This window comes from Eutrigla gurnardus (genome assembly GCF_963514095.1).
Source record: "Eutrigla gurnardus genome assembly, chromosome: 11".
In the NCBI taxonomy this organism is placed as follows: domain Eukaryota; kingdom Metazoa; phylum Chordata; class Actinopteri; order Perciformes; family Triglidae; genus Eutrigla; species Eutrigla gurnardus.
Window position 1 is genome coordinate 2,232,466 of NC_139925.1, and position 12,963 is coordinate 2,245,428.

The 12,963-nt window shown below is 47.4% G+C and overlaps 1 protein-coding gene across 1 annotated transcript in view; it reads right to left on the reverse strand.

Annotated features, from left to right (window-relative positions):
* Positions 1-12,963, reverse strand: part of thada (THADA armadillo repeat containing) — a 63,004-nt gene that overhangs the window by 38,765 nt on the left and 11,276 nt on the right. The window contains exons 16-22 of the mRNA XM_084021497.1: positions 12,595-12,740; positions 12,280-12,514; positions 11,978-12,113; positions 10,697-10,833; positions 10,205-10,342; positions 9,416-9,573; positions 2,555-2,664 (exon numbers count right to left, since the gene is read on the reverse strand). Of these exons, the coding sequence (XP_083877623.1) occupies positions 2,555-2,664; positions 9,416-9,573; positions 10,205-10,342; positions 10,697-10,833; positions 11,978-12,113; positions 12,280-12,514; positions 12,595-12,740 (1,060 nt within the window). The remainder of the gene's footprint in view (positions 1-2,554; positions 2,665-9,415; positions 9,574-10,204; positions 10,343-10,696; positions 10,834-11,977; positions 12,114-12,279; positions 12,515-12,594; positions 12,741-12,963) is intronic.

Genomic DNA, 12,963 nt, shown 5'->3' on the forward strand with positions numbered 1-12,963 from the left:
AAATAAGAATGAAAATATATAGAAATTATAACAGCTTATAATAGCACGGAGAACTAACGACTGAGTACGCAAGCAGAACATAACAGGTAAAAGTAACAGATGAATGTTTGAGAAACTAAAAGTGATGCTTTTATGTTAAAAAATAATGGATTTATGTTTAACTTGTTAGCTAATAGTGATGAATATGTGATTAATATAGTCAAAGTGATGGATAAATGTTTGAAAAAAACTAAAAAGTAATGGATGAATAGTTTAACTAGTTCAAAGTTATGGAAAATATCCATCTTCTGTGTATCGTGTCCATGTGGTAAAAGTAGAAAACTTAACAGACACTGACCTACGAATGGTCAGATAAAATCAAATGTAATATCACCTCTTCCATATGGTTTATAGTGCTGACACACACACACACACACACACACACACACACACACACACACACACACACACACACACACACACACACACACACACACACACACACACACACACACACACACACACACACACACACACGAGAATGTCGCCCTCGTTACACAACGTACGAGAACAAAACAAGTGTTTTGGGAGGTTCAAAGTCGACGCCGCCTCGTGGTCATCACCTTTTTTCATGTCGTACAATTACTTACTTTAAAATATTGTTTTATTTCCCTTCCCGTTGGGAGGATAAGAGCTAAGCCACGCCCCCCAATGGTGAGACACATCTGTTTGAATTGTACCATGACTTACACCTAATAAACTTTATTTACTGTATAAAGCACCTTCCATTACAATAAATGCAGCTTTAGTGCTTTAAAAATAAATAAATAAATCAACACGTAATAAAACAAAACAGAGTGAGAAAGCAAGGGGAAAAAATAAGTTATTAAAGGTTAATAAATACATAAAAAATGTGCACTTATACTAGCGGGGGGGGAATAATATTAATAATAATCAAATTTAAAGTCGTAAAACAAGTATATTAAATATTGGAAAGACAGGAAAAGTGACAAAAAGCAAAAACAAAAGTGTGAATTAATTAAAAGCAAGTTTAAAGTAAGTTTTGAGCTTTTTCTTAAAACTATAACAGAAGTCTGTGAATTTAAAACATAACTGTCCAAGTCCAACATTGGAAGTGTAATTCATGGTACAATTCAAATAAATGAAATGTATTTGTCTCTCAGCGTTTTCCAAAATAAGGTCCCATGGTGGTCCACTGGAAGGGGGCGTGGCTTATCCTGTCCATAGTAGGATTATTCCAAGAAGACCAGAGGGGGTTTTACAAGACCACGTCATGGTCCATGTTGTTCCTGGCAGCGCCAGAGACGAGCCGTCAGCCTCTTCACAACCACGAGAAGCTTGAAAATACAGAACCTGTTGGTTTGTGTAGGAATATTTGGTCTTTGTGCTAAAAAAAACTTAAAGACATCGATAGTGGAGGCACTCGTCTCTTGAAACGCAAAGCAAAAGAAGTGTATTTAATTATTCATTTATTAGTAGGGGGTTTCTTTAAAGAAGGACTCGGAAAGCTCCCTAATTAACACGCTGGATCTCAATTATCGGCTCTGCACACAAACACAAGCATAAACGTTACAATTTGTGGGTTTTAATGGAAGTTAAGTGGAGGAACCTTTTCTTGCCAAACAAACAGGCGTGTGCAGTGAAGTCCCGTCATCACCGGGGTTACCGGCTCAATGACATCATCCCGACTGGAACTGCTGTACTACAGCAGAAAACACTACGTCCCCTTAGAATCACTAATTATGATTTCTTTATTTCTGAGTTTGTAAACGTTTGAACAAATAAGAAGCTGTGTGTTAATAAGTGAGCTTTGGAATCGTATTTATTCTCTTTGGACTGAACCCACCAAGCTGTCTCTCCCGGTAACAGTCTTTATGCTAAGCTAGGCTAACCCTATCCTGACTCATCTCTGTACCAAGCAGAGATTCTGTATAGGAAGTGGCAGTCGTCATGGTAACGTCACCCATCGGTTTGTTGACAACAGTTTTGAAGCCTCGAGTTTGGCATTGTGGTTGTCGCCATCTTGGATTTTCTGCAACCAGTAGAAGGAAGGAAGTGACCATATTTGGACTGTGGAGGACGACGGGTTGATCAGATGAACAAAAGTGGCAGAATCTTACTGGATCTGGATCCATGTGGATTCTGATTTTCTCATAGACTTCTATACAACCAGAGAGGAGTCGCCCCCTGGTGGCCAGCAGAGAGAATGCAGCTTTAAGGTACTAAGGTACTGTTATTTAAATGTAAACTTTGTTTTTTGTTTTTTTTTACTCCATTATGTTTCAGGTTAATGTTCTCACGCCCCGTTCCTCTGTCGTCTGCCGGCCGTCCACAGAGCTCCACACGGTGAATAACACCGATTATGGAGGCTGGAGGTGATTACCTTTATTATACCTGCAGAGTGATGCGGAGAGGACTCGCCTGCTGACTAATTACAAGGCACACTGACACGTCGTGTCATAATGGGAACTAATGCCCTCAGTCATTCAGCAGTATCACCTTTCAGCCACACACACACACACACACACACACACACACACACACACACACACACCTGCAGAGCATGTCGGTGAGGCGCACAAAGCCCACATAAGCCAGTTCAAAGGCGCCACGATGACGGGACTGCAGGAGCTGCTGACGGAAGTACAGGCCGACCCCCTCCACCTGGAACAGACAGACCGAACAGTAACTACAGTGATGATGCTGTCTGAACACGGGCCTGAACACGTGTGTGTGTGTGTGTGTGTGTGTGTGTGTGTGTGTGTGTGTGTGTGTGTGTGTGTGAGGACAGTTAAATGACATCACCACCAACATCTTAACAACCAATTCAATGAAATGTTATTTATCACAACCAACGTTATCTCAGGACACTTTCCACACAGAGCAGGACTAGACCAGGATCAGGACTTCCAGAGTCCCAACATCACCAGGAGCAAGAGTTACAGCGCCACCTAGTGGAGAGAAAACACTGAACTAGCAGACTTTAGGCAGAAATCTGGACCAGACCAGGATCTTCCTGAACCGAGAGGTCTGGTCTACAGAGGACTTCCTTCTGTTTGTGTTACGTTTGCTGCTCCCGTTGCCTAGCAACCAGTTGCAGTTGACTAGAGCGATCACAGAAGAGGTAACTAACGTTATCTGATAAAACGGAGCCAGATCATATTTGGATGATTTTTTTATATCCTGATGGAGGATAGTGCTTCGTGATGTATTTCAAGGCTGAGAGTTTATTCTGCTGATGATGATGATGATCCGCTCCATGTGACCATGAACACAATGAATCCTGGGATACATTGGGGTGCAAGGATCCATCAGTTGGGTCTTCCCAATGAGGAACAGAAGGTTGCCTTCAAATGCAGATATCGATATGTTTGTTTCAGAATAAATGCACCAAAGGATATCAGTAGCTTCTTAAAACACATTTTAATAAGTGCCATAAACTGGCTTTTATGTGATGTCGTCCGTTTTAACTTTTAAATTGTAATCTTATTGAAATGTTTTTATTTATATATTTATTTGACTTTCTATGTCTTTTTACCATATCTTAACTCCACCTCTGGTTTCTCTGCTGATGTGTATGTTGCATGTGTGTATATTCTGCTGTCACTTTGTAAGCTGTTGTTTTAAAAGGTGCTTTATAAATCAAGTTATTATTATTATTATTATATGTATGAACTCAAAGTGCATTAAAGCAACACCTGACTCATCCATCCTACGTGGGAATTATTCTCCTGGTGCGATAATAAACAGAGGAAAACACGGAGATGGAAATGAAACCACGATAGTAAACCTCCTGCTTTTTGTTGCTCCGTGAATCATTTTGTGAAGTCAAGCAATTACATCTAAATACATGCAATAAACTTGATATTAAAGCCAAAACAATTACCCCCCGCCCACCCAAACCCACCCCTTAATGACATAACTCCATTCAAATGTTCCACTCAAAAATGAGCAATTTCCCCTCAGCGGCTTTTTTCTCCACTCTCTCTTAAAAAAGCCAAACTAAAAAGCAAAGAAAGAATCCCGGTGGAACGGCCTTTCCTCCATTTGGCAGGAAGCTGCTGCTCTTGTTTTGGGAGAAACCACTTGGTTTTTTCAGCAGCGAGCAGCCGAGCATGTCGAGCGTGAGAGCGGCATGTCAGTGGCGTGACAAGCGTGTTCAAATCAGGACGCTGAGACATCCACATAATGGCCACCGTCGGTAAAACCATCCAGTTAGTAATAGTGTTAGCGACATTATTCTAACTATACACACACACACACACACACACACACGGAGAAGCGAGCGCTGTACGCCAGTGAGTGTGTTGCAGGTGAGGCGGCAGGGCGAGGCGGACGCAGCGCTGCAGCCCTGTCATTTAGGCTGCGGCATCACCGCCACCACAGCAGCGGCCGGGCCTCGACTTAGTCAGGGGTGGCATGGAGGGCAACGGGAGGAGCGGCGAGGTGCAACAACACTGTGTGAAAACTCCCCACAGCCCCTCAGGGGATGTGGGGTTAGACACAACATCTAAACTAACACAGACCCGCAGTGAAGCAGGAGTGCGCTGCGTGACCTCAGAGAGGAACCCTGAGGTCACGCAGCGAGGCGGCGGCGCGTGGAGACGGCGTTCCTGAGGAGGAAAACACAGCGGGAGGAAAATGTGCTGAAACTGAATGAATAACACAATAACAAAATACAATGACAGCTTTCAATTAAACATGGTTTCTGCTGATTCCCCCCAAGAAAATACAAATATAAAGTGAGTAAAGAGTAGATAAGAAAGATTTAATCTTTTTCATGTATTGTTTGTATTACTAGTATAGTTGCAAATACTTGGTTTTGTAAATACGTCTATTTTGTCACTGATTAATTCATGATAAAAAAGGAATATGTGCCATCATGGGGCTTAGCCAGCCCTTTCAGGTCACATGACTGGGTCTATAAACTCAGCTGACCCTGCAGACCCAAAGTGGACTCAATTTAAACACCGTGGACCGGGCGGGACCGCAGCGGGACCAAGCCCGATGACTTATCACATTTGGTGGCCAGAGTGGACTCCCAGGACAGGCCTGACCTCACCGGGATAAAAACGGCAGCGACAGTCACTGTTTAGACGGCCCTCGTGGCTGCCGGGGCCCCAGACCGCTGCGGTGCTGATCCGGGCCAAGCCGGACCGAGCCGGACCGAGCCGGACCCGCGGCTTCAGCCTATTTAAAGCTGCCCCGTCTGTGTAACGGTTTAAAAGGACCCGTCCAGCTTCCTGCGCGTGCCGGGGAGGATCGGGGGGGGGATGGGCACTTTATTTAGACGTCAACTTCCTGTTTGCAAACGTGCCCGTTTCCCAGAAACCCGTCCATGTGTGGAGAGAAGTTTCCCAAGTGTAATTACATGTGTGGTCGGGCCGTGACAGTGACCCAAATAGCAAACTGCTGCCTGACAGCCGAGGCTGAGACAGCACTCTGATGTTTGTTACTGCAGGAGCAACTGGAGCTCTGCTTCACCTTCTGGCATCTCATCGTTTTGGGCTTTTTCAGAAATGTCCCTGTAGAACAACAAGTGTAACTAATACACTTATTCTATGCAGCTGCAGAGCCGAATACTGCATGAAGTCACATCATCTCCTGTGACTTCTTTTTCAGTTTCATAGACTCAAAGAAGTCTTCAGCTGCGTCCAAAGTCTCCCCCTAATTCAATATTCCCAGCATAATAAACACTCAATAGGAGTGGTAACAGTGGACGCCATAGAACCATTATAACCACTCAATGGGTCAGCTCTGCCAACAGCAGCTAAACCAGATTCATCACACTCGCTTGTATGAATCATCACCTGGTGAAAAAAGTGAAGCCAACGCTGAAGTGCCTTAAACTGTCGTTTTCTTGCCTCTTGCCCGGTTTTATAAAAGTATATGAGAAAATGGTCCTACTTCTCTCTGCTGGCCACCAGGGGGCGACTCCTCTCTGGTTGTATAGAAGTCTATGAGAAAATGGTCCTACTTCTCTCTGCTGGCCACCAGGGGGCGACTCCTCTCTGATTGACAGGTCTCTACCATGCTACCAATGCTAGTTAGCTACTAAGATGACTAAGATGACACTTAGCTGTTAAGTTGATGCAGTCCAAATATGGTCACTTCCTTCACTGGTTGCAAAAAATCCAAGATGCATCAAAACCGTAGTCCACTAACCAACGGGTGACGTCACCATGACGACGTCCACTTCTTACATAAAGTCTGTGCTTGAACTTGAACGGTACATTTTTCCACTGTGGGATTCCGTCAAAGTAATATCAGGGAGCAACACGAAATGTAAATATTATGGACTGAAGAGCTACTAGTCGGACAAAGCCTTCCTATTGTGTTCACAGCTGTGTGTGTGTGTGTGTGTGTGTCGGGTGTTTATTTGCTTCACCAAATAAACACCTGAGCTGCCAAGCTCCAGCTGACCGGCGACCCTGGTGGTCCGTCCCACTCACAAGGCACAAGCTTGATCACGAGCCATCGGTTACTATAAGCATCACAGTTCTGTCTCCCTTCCTTCATTAAGCATCTCTGAATGATCGACTAAGTAGTGTAATAAAGAGAGAAATCAAACCCCGCAGCATTAATGCCGTTGCTGCTGCCGTGTACCACCCAGTGACGGAAACATCTGCAGCGTTGCCATGCCAACGAGGATGTAACACAGGATGCCGTGCCCAAGGGACCGCAGGAGGTGTTGAGCTCACACACATTTGGGATAGAGACGCGTTTTGGTCACACATTCGTTTTGCCCACGCATGTCATCGCTGCGGCAGGCAGGAATGACTGCGTCCGCAAGCCGGGCCCAACTTTCCAAAAACTACTGGAATCGACCCATTAACACGCACACACGCACACACACACACACACAGACACACACACACACACACACACACACACAGACACACACACACACACACACACACACAGACACACACAGACACACACACACACACACACACACACACACACACACACACAGGCGTGGAACCGATGGCAAGTGAATGTAAAAGAAAGGAGGGATGCGGTAAGGACAGAGAGGACAGGAGTTCAGAGTTTCCCCTCGTCCACGTGGTCCTCACAGTTTGTTATGTAACGAAGCCCATCGCCATGGTTACCGCAGCGGGCAACATGTTATGATATCACCATGAATTATCTCTGCAGGACGCTGCAGCAATGATGTCACCACCGCAGTGACGGTTAAGACGATGCTGCTTGTTTTATGCGGCGCAGTATTATGTCCATCTGGTCTAGGGGCATTGATTGGAAATAAGAGGACGTCGTCATGGTGACGGCACCCGTCTGTTTAGGGACCACAGTTTTGAAGGATCTGGATCCATGTGGATTCTGGTGTGAAGCTGCTAACAAAGATAGCTTCATGATTGAAGGTCAACGTTACAGCGAAGTGTTAGTAGCTAACTAGCATTGGTAGCGACCTGTCAATCAGCAGGTAAGCCCCGCCCCCTAAAGCATCCCCTGCTTTCTGGTCTGGTGGACTCTAAATGGACCTGGACCCTTAAGGCACTTCAGGGTTGGCTTCACTGGAAGTTACATCAATAATTCCATATAAACCATTGTAGTTACAATATATTCAAATAAAATTTCAGTTTATGTCAAACAGGAAGAGGAGATAAAAGCCAATGACGTGCAGTACAACACACAGCCAGCTGCTCATGTAGGAACCAATCTGATCTCCTTCCTGATCAAAACTGTAGCCCTCCATCACAACCCCCCGCCCACACACACACACACACACACACACACACACACACACACACACACACACACACACACACACACACACACACACACACACACACACACACACACACACACACACACACACACACACACACACACACACACACTTTACCCCCTACACAGACAAACACGGCCTATGTCTGCTACCCTTGTTATTATGGACATTCACATGCTGAACCACTCAGACAACTATTCCTGCGTGAGTCTGTGTTTGTGTGTGTGAGTCTGTGTTTGTGTGTGTGTGTGTGTGTTGTTTGGAGCGCTCTGTGTTTTCCTGCTGGCGGTGGAAGTGATTTGGAAAGAATGCAGTGGAGAAGGGAGGGGCGTCGCGGCCGTTAAACCAGCAGGGTCGGGCCTCAAATGAAAGTGCGGCGCTAATGAGGGCGGATGCTAATTGAAGAGCCTCCCAGCGTGGCTTCACACTCACACACACACACACACACACACACACACACACACACACACACACACACACACACACACACACACACACACACACACACACACACACACACACACACACACACACACACACACACCAAAATAAATGACGAACAGCTTTCTAGAACAAGACAGACTTGTAGTTTAACAGCAGCATATAAACAGCACCTCTAACAAACAGAGCTGTATCAAACAGCTGGATGCTTCAGAGCTTCATTCATAATATTAAACAATATCCTATTCTGCTCTCTTTCAAACACACTATTATCACACTATTAAAGACAGATCGTCATGTTCCAAAACACACAACATGATTTATCTCTCTACTCCCCAGCATCAATTAAAGGGGCGGTCTGTCTGTGAGCTCACCTGTCTCACTACAGGTAGATTCACCTCACTCACACTTATTAATATTAACTACCATAAACTCATGTTTACCATGTTTACTGAGATAATACATCAAGAGAGAAGTAGGACCATTTTCTCATAGACTTCTATACAACCAGAGAGGAGTCGCCCCCTGGTGGCCAGCAGAGAGAAGTAGGACCATTTTCTCATATACTTCTATACAACCAGAGAGGAGTCGCCCCCTAGTGGCCAGCAGAGAGAAGTAGGACCATTTTCTCATAGACTTCTATACAACCAGAGAGGAGTCGCCCCCTAGTGGCCAGCAGAGAGAAGTAGGACCATTTTCTCATAGACTTCTATACAACCAGAGAGGAGTCGCCCCCTAGTGGCCAGCAGAGAGAAGTAGGACCATTTTCTCATAGACTTCTATACAACCAGAGAGGAGTCGCCCCCTGGTGGCCAGCAGAGAGAAGTAGGACCATTTTCTCATAGACTTCTATACAACCAGAGAGGAGTCGCCCCCTGGTGGCCAGCAGAGAGAAGTAGGACCATTTTCTCATAGACTTCTATACAACCAGAGAGGAGTCGCCCCCTGGTGGCCAGCAGAGAGAAGTAGGACCATTTTCTCATAGACTTCTATACCACCAGAGAGGAGTCGCCCCCTGGTGGCCAGCAGAGAGGATGACAGTTTAAGGCACTTCAGATTTGGCTTCACTTTTCAGAACTGGAGGTTCACAGCAATGAACACACCTGAGACCACGCTACTGTATGTGAGGACACGGCAGTAATAGATGGAGTGTGTGTGTGTGTGTGTGTGTGTGTGTGTATGTGTGTGTGTGTGTGTGTGTGTGTGTGGTACGTTGGGTCTCACCTGTGTTTCCGTGATGAGTCTGGGTTGTGTGTGTGTGTCGCTGGTGTAGAGCAGAGGCAGACTCTGACACAGCTGTCCGAGCAGCATGGCCACTTCCTTCATGCTCCGCCAGCAACATACCAGCACCATCTGGGCTGTCACCCTGTAGCCCTCACCGCCTGACACACACACAGACACACAGACACACAGACACACAGACACAGACACACACACACACACACACACACACACACACACACACACACACACACACACACACACACACACACACACACACACACACACACACACACACACACCACTATAAAGTTTCAGTCATTCATTTAATAAGACTGGTAGAAGGATCGGACTGTGCACCGTTCTACCACACAAAAATGAGGTTGAACACTTCCCCCATCAGGACACTACCGGTACTGCACTCACAAGCATCAAAACTACACAATGTTTTTTTACATTGATTAAAAACGTATCAAATAGAGAAAGTCAATGTTCCAGGTGCAAAAAAAGGACATTTAAATAGGTTTTTAAACAAAGTCTGGTGCAGTGAGCCGACGGCTCCATGACATCGCTTCACAGCAAACTTCAGGGAGAACAATGAGGATCTGTTTGAACCGGATATTCTCCGGTTTTAGCTCAGAAGAAAAATCTGTCGGCACATTAGGGAATACGAGCTGCACATTGGATCACACGTGGAAGATACCCAGTAGGTCAGACATAATCCCGGCGGTGCCTGGTGCCTTTAAGCCCCCCCCCCCCCCCCCCCGGTGTTTGAATGGCAGGCGGACTCACCTGTGTTGGTATGTGTGGTCGGGGTGTTTGTGTGCTCGTCTCCGTGGTGCGTGTCCAGCTCTCTGGCGCTGGTGAAGAAGTCGTTCGTGTCCCTGGGCTGAATCTCCTGCAGGATCCTCTGCAGACCTGCGGACGTCTCTATCCAAACACACAGGATACACATGTCATATTCCTGATGTCTTCTCGTGGGAGGTCCACCACCTCCCTGGTGATTCTACCAAATCAACGTCTAACTCTGTCCTGCAAAACCTCTCTGAATATTCCATTCTGTTGCTATTTCATGGGAAAACCTGCAGGAAAACAATCAGTTTTTAGGACCCCCTAATTTTGGCAACCCCCTACTATAACTCTGCAGAACCCAGAAAGGTTCCTGGACCCCATTTGAAGATCTCTGGTCTAGAATGTAGACATGGGACCATATGAAAATTTCATGATTATCTTGCCAAAGTAATTCAGGATAATCCAGGGGGCCACGACGAGCAGCCTGACTACCTGAGTCCGTATCCATGGGGATGAGTCCTTCTGGCGAGGAGCTCTGGACTACAGGCGAGACCACGTCAGACATCCTGTAGCACACGGCGATCAGCTCCGCCACCAGACGCCTCCACGGCTCCGCCTGGCTCAAACGCCTGCACATCAAACAAGCAGGGAGGTGTGTGTGTTTATAGGTAGGTATATATCATTATTAGCTTTTATTATATTTCAGATTGTTTTATTCATGTTGTTTAATGATGTTTATATGTTGCGCTGTATAATGTAATCCAATTTCAATAAACATTTGAATGAACAAAACAAAAAAGCAGGTAAGGCGACGGCGATGCAGCAGATCTACGTGTTCATGTTTGTGATGCGTTCCGGCTCACCCGGTGCTGAGGTGTGTGATGTGTTTGTGATGCGTTCAGGCTCACCCGGTGCTGAGGTGTGTGATGTGTTTGTGATGCGTTCAGGCTCACCCGGTGCTGAGGTGTGTGATGTGTTTGTGATGCGTTCAGGCTCACCCGGTGCTGAGGTGTGTGATGCGTTTGTGATGCGTTCAGGCTCACCCGGTGCTGAGGTGTGTGATGCGTTTGTGATGCGTTCAGGCTCACCCGGTGCTGAGGTGTGTGATGTGTTTGTGATGCGTTCCGGCTCACCCGGTGCTGAGGTGTGTGATGTGTTTGTGATGCGTTCAGGCTCACCCGGTGCTGAGGTGTGTGATGTGTTTGTGATGCGTTCAGGCTCACCCGGTGCTGAGGTGTGTGATGCGTTTGTGATGCGTTCAGGCTCACCCGGTGCTGAGGTGTGTGATGTGTTTGTGATGCGTTCAGGCTCACCCGGTGCTGAGGTGTGTGATGTGTTTGTGATGCGTTCAGGCTCACCCGGTGCTGAGGTGTGTTTGTGAGGCGTTCAGGCTCACCCGGTGCTGAGGTGTGTTTGTGAGGCGTTCAGGCTCACCCGGTGCTGAGGTGTGTGATGTGTTTGTGATGCGTTCAGGCTCACCCGGTGCTGAGGTGTGTTTGTGAGGCGTTCAGGCTCACCCGGTGCTGAGGTGTGTGATGTGTTTGTGATGCGTTCAGGCTCACCCGGTGCTGAGGTGTGTTTGTGAGGCGTTCAGGCTCACCCGGTGCTGAGGTGTGTTTGTGAGGCGTTCAGGCTCACCCGGTGCTGAGGTGTGTGATGTGTTTGTGATGCGTTCAGGCTCACCCGGTGCTGAGGTGTGTGATGCGTTTGTGATGCGTTCAGGCTCACCCGGTGCTGAGGTGTGTGATGCGTTTGTGATGCGTTCAGGCTCACCCGGTGCTGAGCTGCTGCAGGACGGCGGTGATGCAGTGGGCTCTGCCGTAGAGCGGATGGGAAGCCGCCGCCTGCAGCAGCGAGGCCTCGGCCCGCGACACCTCCGTCTGCAGACAACGCAGCAGGAACTGAACCACTGAGGGAGGAGACAACACGGAGGGTTTTATAACATGTACAACAGAGATTGTTTTAAAGTGCTACAGTGAGTGGTGGTCTCCATGGTGACGGGGAGATGAGCACCCATGTTCCCCTCAGGTACCTCTCAGTCTGAAAATTGTTGGTGACCTGGACCTGGGTCTTACCAGCCAGTGTGTTGAGCTCCAAGGTGGCGGTCTCCGAAGCCTGGGACAGCGAGGAGGAGGAGGGCGGCTGGAAGTCCAGGCCCTGCTCCCGGGCGCAGTGCAGCAGAGCCTGGTCCAGGTCCGGCTGCTGCAGCAGCAGGTTGAGGAGGTGGGCCGCCGTGACGCTGTCAAAGGGCTTGGTGCTGGTGCTGAGGTCCAGAGCCGCCCGGAGCACGCAGCGCATCCTCTCCGCCACCTCACGGGACGACAGACAACTTCATCAAACACTGCATCAGTGCTAGTAAACCACTGTCAGAGCAGAGTCCTCATATTAACCTGCAGTCCCACGGCTGACGGGGGGAGTTGCCGTAGCAACGTCGAGGCCAGTTGTTTGACTTCCAGGAAGTTGCTGGCGACGCAGTAGAGGACGTTCTGAGCGTGGGCGGAGGTCACCGCTTCACCGAGGGCGAACACATCGGGTCCTGAGGACAACGCAGAGAGGCAGAAGTGATGGGGGAGGAGGACTCGCTGAGCTGGACCGCCAGACTGGCATCGGAGACTGGTAGTGGATCGCTGCCGGGTCAGGGACTCCAAACTGGTCTTTTTGGGTTTTTGTTTACATTCAGAGCTTCTATTAAGGTTGAAGTTTTGAATGTCTTATTTTATGACGTCATCACCATAAAAAACAAATTCAAAATCCTCAAT